Here is a 14,238-nt window from a genome sequence, read left to right as displayed (position 1 = left end):
CCTCAGAAAGATGCAAAAACTAATTTTCTCAGAAATAATGGATACTTTAATGAAGTTGGTGTCACACTCTCATTGTGATCACTGTAACTGTCAAAACTCAGTCGCAAACAGCCAATATATCTTCAAGAAACCAAGTACACGTTTCTGCACTTACTGTACTTTAACCATCAAGAAAATAATCTTGGGTTTTTAGTATATATTTACTTTTGTTTTTGATGCATTGTTTTCTAACATGGATCCTGCTCTCACCTGAAAATATTCCTAGTACTAATAAAGCCGGACTTAACTGGATATGGAAACATCCACCTTTGAGTGTATGGGCTGTTGATATCCAATACACTATTATTCATCCCATCCCCAACTATTCTGTCAACATCAACAGATTGTCCTCCCTGCAGCCTGCTGTCTGTACCTACTTCATCCCCTCTCTCCTGCTCTCTGCTGATGTACAGACTTTCTGTTCAGAGAAGGAAAGCCTGTTTGTTACGCTGGAGAGTTTCAAAGAAAGGGAGACAACCCGTCCGCTGCCCATCTCTCCCTCTGCTACAATTCAGCCGACAAAACAACAGATCCCTATCTCCATGCAGAGTCTACTCTCCATCACGCCGTGCACCTCCCACGCGAGTGTCATGCAAAGTGCAGATCGTTAGTTTTGTTGTTATTCATGATTCTTTGGGCAAAGTTATATAGGAAGTGATGACGTTGACCAGAGTGCCATTTGGGCCGATAGGAAAACATCCAATTAGAAAGCAATTTAGGTTGAAATATACATTTTCCACTTTCTTTAATTTTTCAATTATATTTTTTAATGAAAAGTAGTATGTGCAGCTGTGTGAGCAGTGACTTACTTGTAATTTAGGTGTGAAACTATAATAATCAGCCTGAAGCTGTTCTATGCATAAAACTAGTAGCAACCACAAGAGTTGTTTTTATCTGCATTTTTTTTATTTGACTGTCTCTCTTTCTGAACTAATTCCGTGTTAGTTTTATACAAATTCTGACTCCCAAGTTGCCTTCACATTAGTTTTGTATGACTTTTGAAGAGGAATGATGCAGCTAAAGATAGTATTTCTAAAAACCTGATTAAAAAATTCCTCAGTGGTATTTGAACTGGGCATGTTGGCTGGATGAGAGGAGGATGGGCTTACAGTGACAGGGGAGTATGTGTGTGTGTGTGTGTGTGTGTATAGAGTGGGAGGGGGACTGAAAACTACCATCCTTTTAAAACAAGTTGTCCTGTTTGGACTTCATTAGACCTCATGTCAGCTCATGAGCAGCAAGGACAATAATCTGGAAACAGCTATTGAAGGTATGTATGTATGTGTGTACCTGTCTCTCCATTTATGTAACAATATCTAAATTGCAGGTGATACTTTTTTTATTAGTTTTTTATTTAGTAAATCATGTCGTATTCAACGTTAGAATATTAATATACTTTTTGAGTCTGCTTTAATTGTATGCACTTTAAGAACATAATGAAACAGTTAAATATATTCTAATTCTATATTCTCAAATATATCCTTTATTCCATGTCTCAGATTTGTGTATTGGACCAAAAGATGGAGTTCTGGCCTGAGAATCAGGGGCAATCGCCACTATACTCCAAATTTGGTACTGTTCCTGGGAGAAACTGTACACATAAGTGAGTTCAGTGCTATGATTACTTTTTCAATCAGTATAATCTTTGGATGATTTTGAATTTCAATTTTATTTTATTTATATAGCGCCAATTCGTAACAGAAGTTTTCTCATTGCATTTTTCCTATAGAGCAGGTCTAGACCATACTCTTTATAATATTATTTACAGAGACCCAACAAATCCCAATGCGTTTCAATTTTTCTATGCTTGTTTGGCAAACTTAAACTTGTACTCCAGTGTTGATACCCAAGAATTGGGTGAAAAAAAGTAATTTCTCAACAAAGAGTCAGTTGCCTTATTTGCTGCATTTCTGCAGACTATGTAACCCTTGACTAACTTCAACGCTGGCTAGGTACTGCAAAATAGTCTTGATATCTACAGACTGCTGTTCCACATTATTCTTATAATCGTGAGAAACTACGATTTTTAGCAACACATTATTTTCACTTGCTGGATATCAGCATTGGACCATATTGATATAGTAAAAGTGATAGCAAAGGCAAAATCAGTCTTCTCACAAAATGAGCCACATGTCATGGGAAGATTTTCTAAAACACAGCATAGCAAGAAATGAATTGTGATGTGAAAGATGGCTTTTATTTGAATTTACTCACATTTTCCCACCATTTTACCCACAGCTACCATGAGAGACATCAGGCAGCCCATTATCCATTGTACTATGGTGAACAGCAGGATCAAGGCAGGGAGTCTAGTTACTGGACTGTACCAGGATCAAGAACAGGAGGGGCTCCACAGGAGTACACTAACTGGACGGACCAAGAGCTGACCGCCCCTACTTCTTCTCACTTCCCTTTTATTCTAGATCGTCATACTCAGCAGCACCAGGATCTAGAATATCAACCGCATGAAGCCAGAGATAGAGAGTGGACAGCAGCTCAACGAGCAGCCAGGGAATATGAGAGGGGATTTCTGAGGGAGGCGTGGCAGAGGAGGTGGGAGCCCTGTAGTCCTGTACGCTACAACAGGGAAGTTTCTACCAAGAGGAGCGACAGCAGCTATCGAGAGCTGGAGGCTTGGGCAGCTCGATATAGCCATTCACTTCCAAGGAGGAGACGTATAGAGGCAGAGTTGAGGGGTGCCTCTCAGGGGTTGTTGGAGAGCAGCAGGGCTCCAGAGAGGGACAGCAGGAGTGGGACGGATCCTCGAGTGGCAGCGCTGCAACAAGTCTTACAATCTGCAAACATTAGAGAATCAGGACTGTGGGATAGAGGGGGCAGACAGCAAACTCCGACTTATTATCCATCACAAACTCACGCCACTGACACAAGCCACATGCTGGACATGAAAGAAAAGACCAGCTACCAAAGGAGGATGTTTAGCCAACCTCCTGGCTATATTGCTCCTCCTCCTTATAACAGTCCACATAAAAGTTCACCTGTATTACACCACCGTGATAGTTGGGAGCAGGAAGGTAAGAGACAAACTTACTGGTCACAGCCCACACTCAGAAAACAGGACGTCTCTGTAGATCTACAGGATCACAGAAAAGGACAGAAACAGGACTTTACAAAACCAGATGGGAATCAAAAAACCTTCCCAGAGCTTGAAGAACTAAAGCAACAAAGACAGGAAACAGATGCTTTACAGGCAAGCAGTCCTACTAGTATCCAGAAAACAAACATACAGCATGAGGGTATGTTGTCTCTGCAACAGCCAAAAGTGTTACAAGCAGTTCAGAATAAAACGATACATGAGGAACCATCCTCAAAAGTCATTGAAGGAAGGAAGTTCAGATTAAACAAAAAGACAGGTGGGATGACCATATTCTGCTTGGTGTCTCGAATAGCAGGCACCACTGAAACCCCATCTTTGCCACTTTGTACCTTGCAAAGAAACATTCAAAACACAGAATTAGGAAGGGTTTCTGAAGGTCTAAGGGACAGCAGTGACATTAATAAAACACACAAACTTGCAGATGAGGTAGACTTCAGAGCGTCAACACTCACAGAGCAGTCAAACACTTCTGATGCGAGAAATCTTAAAGCCAAACAGAAAGAAACACCAACCTGTGTAGAAAGTGAGATGCTTGAGGATAACCTATCAAACAAACCAGAGACAGATGCTGTTTCCCCAGAAAAAGCGAATACAAATGATAAAAATTCTACATTTGGGTTGCTGTCAGTGCAGCCTGTGTCAGTCAAATATCCTTTGTGGAGGGAGCCTAGTTTCACCAGCAGGGCTGAAAGTGAGAGTTCATCCACATGTTTGAAAGCAAACAGTGAGGAAGGAGAATCCGATGTTCTGCACAGCCAAGAGGACTCTGCTAAAATGTATCCGATTGACGTTGAAGTAAGGAGACTGGACATAAAGAAAGACACAGAATCTGAGGACAGTAAGGGTCTACTGGTTATAGACACAACCTGTGTTGTTGTTAAAATGGAGCTGATTCAATCCCCCAAGAAAGAGCATGTTCACTATTTCGGCTCTACACCGCACACTGAACACAGTCCACTTGATATTCAATCAACCATCTCTCCTGAATGTGTCCAGTCAAACAGTCAGCAGAATCGGGATGTGACGACTGACCAAAACGCAGAAAAAAAACCCTTGCACATTAATGAAAGGCCTGAGACTGAACTAGATTCGGATCTTATGGAGAAGAAGGCATCCAGGGGAGAAAGTGAAATCTCTTTTCCCTGCATGTCCTCATCTTCAATTTCTGAAAGGGAAACCTTGGAGGAGCGCGCTGAAAGAATCCTAGGAATCTCTCTACATGACTGCATCACTGAGCAACAACCTGAAGAAGATGCAATGTCACTTCTTGACTCGTGTGTGAAGGACCAGGAAGTTGAACCTTCTCTAATTAAAGATAAAGACATTGATGATGCAGTTGAACAAATCCCAAACGACACAAAACAGGAGGAGCAGTCACAGAATCAGTTAGAGGATGGCCAAACTGAGGATGCCATGTGTTTGCAAGAGAATGATGATGCCAAAGATCTGGTGGTGAACGAAGGTGGTCAGGATTTTGCAGGACCTGAGGAGGAGCTGTCTAATATGTCTGAAGGGAATAACATTGATTCCCACCTTGAAATCTTACCTGAAATTGAAATGACTGAGGATCCTCTGCTTAAATCTACGAGTGAAGAGGTTACAACTGAGCAGAAAGAAAATCACCCTGTTGAAAATGATACCTCTTCTCAACATCCCTCTCAGTGTCTCAGTCGATCCACCAACCTTTCTAATTCTTCTTCGCTTTCACCCTCTCTAGACTGTGAAGCACCCAACCCTGCTCTTTCTCTCATGCTCTCATCCTCCGATCTTATATCTCTCTTGTATATCTCAGAATCAAACATAGCGGAAGGTCCTGATCCTGAGTTGATTGCCCTCAATTCTGCAGAAAACCTAGCTCCTTATCCTGAAACCTCATCTCTTCCTCACACCCCATCACAGCAACTGCCATCTCCTCTTCCCCCTGGATCTACTGACTTTTCGACAAGTTCCACTCCCCACACAGACCACTCCCCAAGCAATTCTCCTCTTGATTTAATAGATCAAACTGCAGAAGCAGTGTCCGGCGCTGAGGATCAGGATGAAAAGGGTGAAACATCACAGATAATAAACAATGAGATCAGTGACGGCCTTGCCAAAGATATTACAGAGGAGCTGGTGTCACAGCAACAATTTGAAAGTGGCCAACTAGACGATGTTGCTTGTGTGAAAGAGAGCAATGTCACTGATGAGCAACAATCAAAAGAAGCAGATGAGGATCATACAGACCATATTCTGGAACAGACACGTCAAATATCCAAAGAAAATGCAGTAGAGGTCAACATTTTGCAGCAACAACTTGAATGTGTCCAAGCAGAGGATGCTGCTTGGGTAAAAGAGAGTTATATGACGGAAGAGCAACTACCAAAAGATGCCGATGAGGATCCGACAGGTCTTTTGGAACAGACAATATCCCAAGAAAATGTAACTGGCAGTCAAACTCAAACAGAAGTCAAACTTTTGCAGCAGCAATTTGATAATGGCCAAGAAGAGGATGCTTCCTGTCTAAAAAAGAGTTATATGACTGAAGAGCAATCACAAAAAGAAGCAGATGAGGATCCTACAGATGATGTTATGGAACAGACACGTCAAATATCCAAAGAAAATGCAGTAGAGGTCAACATTTTGCAGCAACAACTTGAATGTGTCCAAGCAGAGGATGCTGCTTGGGTAAAAGAGAGTTATATGACGGAAGAGCAACTACCAAAAGATGCCGATGAGGATCCGACAGGTCTTTTGGAACAGACAATATCCCAAGAAAATGTAACTGGCAGTCAAACTCAAACAGAAGTCAAACTTTTGCAGCAGCAATTTGATAATGGCCAAGAAGAGGATGCTTCCTGTCTAAAAAAGAGTTATATGACTGAAGAGCAATCACAAAAAGAAGCAGATGAGGATCCTACAGATGATGTTATGGAACAGATACGTCAAATATCCAAAGAAAATGCAGTAGAGGTCAACATTTTGCAGCAACAACTTGAATGTGTCCAAACAGAGGATGCTGCTTGGGTAAAAGAGAGTTATATGGCAGAAGAGCAACTACCAAAAGAAGCTGATGAGGATCCGACAGGTCTTTTGAAACAGACAATATCCCAAGAAAATGTAACTGGCAGTCAAACTCAAACAGAAGTCAAACTTTTGCAACAGCAATTTGATAATGGCCAAGAAGAGGATGCTTCCTGTCTAAAAAAGAGTTATATGACTGAAGAGCAATCACAAAAAGAAGCCGATGAGGATCCAACAGATGATGTTATGGAACAGATACGTCAAATATCCAAAGAAAATGCCATAGAGGTCAACATTTTGCAGCAACAACTTGAATGTGTCCAAACAGAGGATGTTGCTTGGGTAAAAGAGAGTTATATGGCGGAAGAGCAACTACCAAAAGAAGCTGATGAGGATCCGACAGGTCTTTTGGAACAGACAATATCCCAAGAAAACGTAACTGACAGTCAAACTCAAACAGAAGTCAAACTTATGCAGCAGCAATTTGATAATGGCCAAGAAGAGGATGCTTCCTGTCTAAAAGAGAGTTATATGACTGAAGAGCAATCACAAAAAGAAGCCGATGAGGATCCTACAGATGATGTTATGGAACAGATACGTCAAATATCCAAAGAAAATGCCATAGAGGTCAACATTTTGCAGCAACAACTTGAATGTGTCCAAACAGAGGATGTTGCTTGGGTAAAAGAGAGTTATATGGCGGAAGAGCAACTACCAAAAGAAGCTGATGAGGATCCGACAAGTCTTTTGGAACAGACAATATCCCAAGAAAACGTAACTGACAGTCAAACTCAAACAGAAGTCAACCTTTTGCAACAGCAATTTGATAATGGCCAAGAAGAGGATGCTTCCTTTCTAAAAGAGAGTTATATGACTGAAGAGCAATCACAAAAAGAAGCCGATGAGGATCCTACAGGTCTTTTGGAACAGACAATATCCAAACAGGCTACAGACTCTCAAACTCAAATAGAGATCAAAATTTTGCAGGACACTGAACCACAGACTGAACCTTCTAACTCTTCTCCTCCTATACCTTCAGACTCAGACTGTGAAGCGCCTCAACCACCTTTGTGGTGTGATGTGCTCTCACCCTCCGAACTTCCTTCTCCACCAGATACATCACACAAGTCAGACACAGAGTTTGTTTCTCTTTTGGAAATGGACTCAGTCTGTCCCTCTGCTCTAAATCCTGATGTTGCTCCTGCTGCTGGCATCCCAGAAACTCTTCATCTGGACTCTTGTGAGGAATCCCTTCAGTTCTCATCTTCCTCTTCCTCTGATTCACCCTCAGTCCTGCTTCCTAGCTCTACAACTCCTCCTTGGCAGCAGGGAAGTGGAAGTGTTTCCTCTGACTTACCGTTCAAAGAAGAGCCCCAGTATCCCAAGTCCCTTTGGGATGCAGTAAATCGCATTAGAAAACATACAGCGCCTGACTCTGAGAATGAGGAGGAGGAAGTGGGTGAGCTGTGGGATCCAGAGAGTGTAGGGGAGGACTTGGGTTTCTCAGATGTGGTAGTGGACATGATTTCTGAGAAGATAGTCTTTGATGAAGCAAGGCAACAGGAGGTTTTAACAGAAGGAAGTGTTGAGGATGTAGAGGTGGGACAAATCCAGCAGTATCCATATCATGAAGAGCTATGTGGATATGCTGAAGAAGACACACTGTCCTGCAGCAGTGCCAGCAGCCACGGCTCTGGGGACACTGTTATTGTAGCAGATGAGGACGAGGTTGAGGAAACGCCACCTGATGCTGGGACAGAAAGCAAGACAGAGAATGACTTGGCTGAAGGAGAGCAATGCTGCTCTGGTGAAGTAAAAGATGAGACTGCATCTAAGGAAGAGGAGGATGATGGAAATGAGCGTATAACAAATGAGTTTAGTCAGAGTGAGGATGGCCTGGTTGAGGTGGCAAATATAATAACCAAGGCAGTGGAAATGACGGAAACAGAGCAAATTGAAAAAGAGGAGGAGGTTTTTGTGCCCTCAGAGGTCTCAAATGAAGGAATGACTGAAAGTGAGCCTGTAAAATAACTGGATAAACAAGGAACGCTGGTCCGACATGTTTAATTAAACATCTCACAACAATGTACTATTTAAATTTGTATTATGCCTTATAATGAATGGAAGTAATTTCCTCAATAACATTTTGTAGCTGATATTTTCACAAAGGCTAATATATTTTTTAGTTTCAGCGTAATCTTAGAGCTTTTATTTTTGATGGATAAGTGATGTAGGAATTTGACTAAAATATCCAAACCAACTGTTTATTTGACAAACCTATTCGTGTAAAACTGATCTTGTCATAGTTTTTCTCCAAATCTTAATTTCTATTTATCTGCTGTTTCTATAGAGTTTAAGGTAATATTTAGCTGTGATATTATGAAAGTGGATGTAATAAAAGATTTGATTATTTGGAATGATTTCATGGTGTGGTGATGTTTCTGGCAAAAATCAAGCCATTGTTCTGTATTGTAAGTAAATAAAATGGAGTGCATTATCAAAATGCTGTGGAAAGTTCATATTGTGTCCTTTTAAAGGACATCTTGTCTTGCGGTGAGTGCGCTTTGTTAGCTGCTGTTTCCAAGGTCAAGAATGAACTTTCAATCTCAACATTTATGCCAACGTGGACAGTAAGTCATTAAAATTTTAAAATGTTAAATCCCATGACAACTGTACAAACTCCACCTGCTGAGGAAGATTGTGCGATACAATCGAAACCTCCAGACAAAAACGTTTTAAAATGCAATTTTTCTAGTGATGATATAAATACTGAGAAAAGTCTTTTTAAAAACTGGAATACACTTCTTAGTTCAATATGTAATTTCCCTCATGGTCTTCCTACCTACGTATCAGTATTTTCATTTTTGTCCTCTCCTCTCAACGAAATGTGTCCAACAATACATTGAAAAAGTTATGTAAATGTGCCAACACAACAAAGATTCTGGGTGAATTCTGTGTCACTGCACTACACTATGTGACAAATTGTGTAATTGACTGATCTTAAATGATTATTATCAGACTGTTACCTCATTTTGGCTTTTTTAGAATAATATGGATACTGTAATTACAGGCAACGAGAGGCAAAGCTATTTAAAACAGAATTCAGCTCATTGCTTGCTTTGATTTTCTGTCAGCTTGATATGGGACTTACATGCAAACATCAGAATATACTGGTATCTAACATTTTATTGACGCCAATTCATGATTTAACTGATGGATGATTGAGGATCTATGACTTATAGTTTAGAAAAAGGTAAACTTGTGTTGATGTTGCCCAAATATATTTCTATTGATTAAAGACAAAACAGATGCAGGAAACTTACAGAATTTATATATATATAATATTTATATATATAAAAAAGGAAATATCAGGAGAATGTTCACGAGACAGGTCATTTTTCAACACATTTAAAAATAAATGACCAAAAATACTTCCTGACTTTTCTACATTGATAGTACAGCATGAGGACTTTCCAGCTGAGTATGATTATTACTCAACTATCAGATTGTGGACTACAGCACACTCTACTGGGGTTACATTAGAGTTCAGTTTTACAAGACTGAAGAAAACGGAACGATACTCTACTCTTGATGCTCAAAAGTACAAACAAAACTCTTTAAATATCATAATTTAAATGGGTTGCTGGTTTTTGTAGTGTTTGATGAAAAGCAGATATGTCATTTGTCTGCTTGTGAAGCTACAAAGCCATAAAGATATTTTTCTGCTTTGCATCAGAAAGACAGCATGGAGGAAAAGTAGGTTGTTTTACTGTTAACATTAACCCATACATTTCAGCCAATAGTTTGTTGTCAGAATTTAATTTACTTTAAAATCCAAGAAGATTCAAACTGTGTATGTATCACTGCCCCACTGTGTGTGAATTAACAGACAAAAATGAAGGTTCTTGGGAGTGTTTTAAAGTGTATAGGCCACTGGAAGCTACAATTTTACAAAAGTACTACTAAACTACAAAAGTTTGAATTCACAATTTCACACAAAGCAGTGATTGAAGTTTTTCAGAACTTAGAATTTGCTTCTTTCCTTAATTTTCTTTTTTGACTTTGCTGCAACTTTCTTCAGCTGCCAATTCCTCTAGTGGAAAATGTGTGGTCAGTTCACGAAAAACATTTCATGAACACTTCAGCTCATGAAGACATTTCTAGCATCAACCCGCCCACCTAAGCAGCAACATTTAATCTTTTGGACCAGTTTTTCTTAACTGTAATACATTTCAAATCAACAGTAATGATATCAAGGCTGGTGGTTAAAGGGGATCAGTCTCCGTAGAGTGTGATGTTACATGGGAAACATTTTGTCATTTGGACAACAGTGAAACTAATTCAACTCAAATCTAAAATCATCTTCATTTCTGATCTCACATAATGTACCTATAAAATTGTGGTCTTTAACTGTTCAATTTTACCTAAAAAGGAATATTCAACCAAATAAGAACAGACACTGACATCAGTTATTCCTGTGATCTTGGGACAGTTCAATTAATATTGGCGAGCATTACAAACGCTCTACTAAAGCTAGAACTGAAAATGTAATTTGGCACAAAATGACACTTTCATACGTGAGCGGGCAGTATGGATGTGCACTCATTGTAATTAAAAAAATCTAATGGCATCAATGTTCTTCTACCTAGACTTTGTTAATGTGCATGAATAAGGACTTAAGGACCACTTAACCAAATGTCAACCTGATCTCTGTGTACTTGTCTTAAATTAATATGGTTACTGTATATACACAATTAAGTATGTACTGAGAAGTCTAACTTAATTTTTACAGTTTCACAGTTTGAGTTTTATCTGATGAAAAGCATTTGAAGGCAAGACAAGAGCCTTCATATGAAACACAGAATGTTGAGAAGTATAACAACGTATAGTTTATAAACAAGTGACAGGATAGTCCAAAGAGATATGGCTAAAAAAAAATGGCAAACTGATCCTTAAATCCTCACAGATCACAGGAATAACACTTTTATTTCCAGATGGATTTGCTGTTATTTTACATAATAATTTGTATACATCTTCCACCACTGCCATGGCGTAAACCGGTGACAAGTGACAACTGAAAACATTACAGCACCCAACGTCTCCATTTCAGCTGAAAAGAGACAGCAGCGATGGCATCAAAGTTCGTCATGGGGCATTTTCAGAGCATGGTCACAGAGGTCTGCAGAGTACACAAGACAGGAAAACAATGAATTAAAATACAGTCGCTGCAGTGGAAACACCTAACAGAAATGTGTGATAGGATGTAAAACTCTGCATTAAAAAAAAAACATCAGGCTAAAACGTACCTGTCCTCTTGCTGCAGAGTTTGTCTTTGACATTATCTGTCTCATGAGCGAAGAATTCAATGACTTCATCTTCATGCTGCTCAACAATTGTTTCACACTGGAGAAATAAGTCAAAAAACTGTTACAAGCTGCACAATTCACAGTATAAGTGACAAGATTTGGGGTGGGTTGCATAGATATATTCGGACAGTTTGTTTATCTGCCTTGTCATTCACAATAAAAGCCAAGTAATGCAAGGCCATAGAAACATATGATCATGCATTTAATAATTATTCTGTGGAATTTCTTGGAGAAAATTGTACTCACTGCAAATTTTAAACTGGCTGTAACTCTTGAATCCAGCATGGCCTCAGAGAGGTCCATGGCCTCACCGCTCCGAGATTTTATCCTAATGTAGGACTTCCTGTTTGTGGAAGAATCTGTGTGCTCGCCGTAGTCCTCCATCCTGTCACACACACTCTCCATCAGCTCGAGGAGGTTTCCTTCTGAGCGAGCCAGAGGAACCTGGTGGCATCAAAGGTCATAAAAATCTGTGTCTGGACACTAACTTGACCATATTTGCAACTCAAACCTCTACCCTAAAATTAAATCCCAATCAAACAATGACTATCCATTGTCTACATTTTACTTTTTGTCCAAGCTGGCGATTTGGATGAAATCCTCTGTCACGTATATGCGATTTTATATGGCAATATCGATATATGTCATGATATAGTCCATTTTCGGGAAAATGAACTGAGAAACTGTACATGAACCAAAACAAAAAAACAACAAACAAACAAAAAAACAGACAGGTAGCGTAAATAAATACCTGAATCTAATATTGTCATGAAGCAGTCCTTCTCAGTGATTTGCAACTTTTAATTGTACCTCTGTGTTAATAGTAAAGAAAAAGCTCTGATGTTCATCTCACTATATCAATCAACCCATTACATCTCCTCAAACTCAATAGATCTTTCTGTGACATATTATAGTCAATTGTAGAGCTGAGTATTGAGGGTTTTTTTATATCAGTGCCAGGCACTGATACACACTTGCTTCTTTCAACCAAACATTCAACCAAAGAATGTTTAAAATTTTTTCATTTAAAAAAAACACAAACGATTAATCATGCACCAAAATAGATGATCAGTCGCTGCAGATCTAATGAGTTAGTGGTCAGGTTAGTAGTAGCATCTCTCTTGCCAGTGGGAAACACAATAATTGATGCCAAACATTGCTTGAGAAATACATGTGCAGCACTACATCACGTGTACAGTAATAGTAATGTGATGCAGCCTACAAAGTGGGTTGGACACAGTTTACTACGTGGCTGTGCTGCTGCAGCCTCACCTCTCTGATGGACTGGCTGCCGTCCGGGTTGATCCTGAAGGATCCTGTCTGGATCATTTTTTTGGGATCTATTTGAGAGATGGCCCACTCCATCTCATCTACAAGAGCCCTGCAAGCTGCGGGAAGCAGAGGGAGAAGACACACGCATTAGGACTTTTCTGTGTATTTGTGTGCGGAGCACAGAGTGAGGAGGAGATAGCCTGCAGACATATACCTCCACATCTCATGTCCTGTCCTTGTCTGGCGGCCTGGCTGAAGCTCAGGAGGAGACACAGAACCACATACGGTGTGAGCAGGAAAGCCGCTTCCCTCATCTTGCATCTAAAATACAGATTTGACCACAACAGAAGCAGACACATGAACGGGCAAAAGAAACATACAAGTGACTCTGTAATACGTTAGCCGGTTAAACCTCTTAGCCACCGCTAGCTACATGGTCCGACTACCATGAACCAGACAAAGATTCACACAGAAACACACATTTAGTCAACTTTTCATTCAACTTACAAGTTTCTGGCAGCGTTTTTCGAGACCACCTTTACGCTTCTCCACGCTGTTCCATCGCATTCGGTGGAATGTGGTGACGTAGGCAACGGAGGCGCTGCTGGACAGGATGGAGCCGCGCTCGAGACAGCGCCCTCGCGTGGCCAGGAAGATGTTAACAACGTGACAAGACAACCGCTCAGCCGTCACCACGGCAACCTCTCAGCACTCAGAGAACGGGTTTCCAAGCCAGTTTGTTTGTTTGTTTATAATGTTGTTAAGTTATGGGGGGAAATCCAAGTTGTCGACTGAAAAAGAACATGAGAAGTGAAGTGAAGAGGACTCTGTGCAGGATTTAAGGGCAATAGGTACAGTATTAACCCTATAGCTCAAGGAAAATTGTATTGTTTTAAGCTAGTTAGCTATCTTATACTTTAGAAGAAAGCCTCAAAACAAAAACTACTACTACTAGAAACAATGATAAATATTTTGTGTTTGACTGATTTACAGTAAAGACACCAGGTGAATATCCCAGCAGTCATAGTAGGAAAAGCAAAGGTGTTACCAATGACATTAACAATGGCTCAGTTCTATTCAAGTGTCCCAGTTAGCCATGACGGTGTGAAAGTGCACAAAACCAGGACCCTGAAACTGTTGCAGCTAAATGGAATTAAGCCATCATTGATTTTAATATTTACACCTTTTCTTTATCTAATGTGACATGCCAAAATGTCTTTCGTGAAAAAGCCTATTAGGTGGTAGGATAGAAAACCAAATGCAAGCCACCAGAATTAATAACCACTACTAGGAAAATGTATACTTAGAAGACATTTAAATAGACCTAGTTTTTATCTTGCAGACAGTAAACTATAAGTATGGAAGACATAACAAAAATAAAATAGTGAAAAACTGTCAATGGTCACTGTTTCACTAAAAGAAGAAAAGAATCAGAAACAATAC

At 39.9% G+C, this 14,238-nt stretch overlaps 2 protein-coding genes across 3 annotated transcripts; one reads left to right on the top strand and one right to left on the bottom strand.

Annotated features, from left to right (window-relative positions):
- si:ch211-159e12.5 (A-kinase anchor protein 12) lies at positions 1–9,491 on the top strand. Of its 2 annotated transcripts, XM_044178022.1 has the most exons (3): positions 1–1,309; positions 1,539–1,642; positions 2,278–9,491. In XM_044178022.1, the coding sequence occupies exons 2-3, from the start codon at positions 1,560–1,562 to the stop codon at positions 8,186–8,188; spliced, it is 5,994 nt and encodes a 1,997-aa protein (XP_044033957.1). In that variant the 5' UTR covers positions 1–1,309; positions 1,539–1,559; the 3' UTR covers positions 8,189–9,491. The 2 variants fall into 2 exon arrangements, with proteins under 2 accessions (XP_044033957.1, XP_044033947.1); XM_044178012.1 differs by lacking the exon at positions 1–1,309 and having other exon boundaries at positions 1,335–1,642.
- A 1,615-nt stretch (positions 9,492–11,106) lies between these two features.
- On the bottom strand, positions 11,107–14,112 carry cnpy2 (canopy FGF signaling regulator 2). The gene is made up of 6 exons (XM_044178234.1): positions 13,303–14,112; positions 13,010–13,116; positions 12,796–12,911; positions 11,770–11,967; positions 11,464–11,560; positions 11,107–11,336 (listed from the first exon to the last, which is right to left on the bottom strand). The coding sequence occupies exons 2-6, from the start codon at positions 13,107–13,109 to the stop codon at positions 11,293–11,295; spliced, it is 555 nt and encodes a 184-aa protein (XP_044034169.1). The 5' UTR covers positions 13,110–13,116; positions 13,303–14,112; the 3' UTR covers positions 11,107–11,292.
- Positions 14,113–14,238: the final 126 nt, after the last annotated feature.

This window comes from Siniperca chuatsi, linkage group LG2, assembly GCF_020085105.1.
Source record: "Siniperca chuatsi isolate FFG_IHB_CAS linkage group LG2, ASM2008510v1, whole genome shotgun sequence".
NCBI lineage: Eukaryota > Metazoa > Chordata > Actinopteri > Centrarchiformes > Sinipercidae > Siniperca > Siniperca chuatsi.
This window is presented reverse-complemented; position numbering and strand designations above follow the sequence as displayed.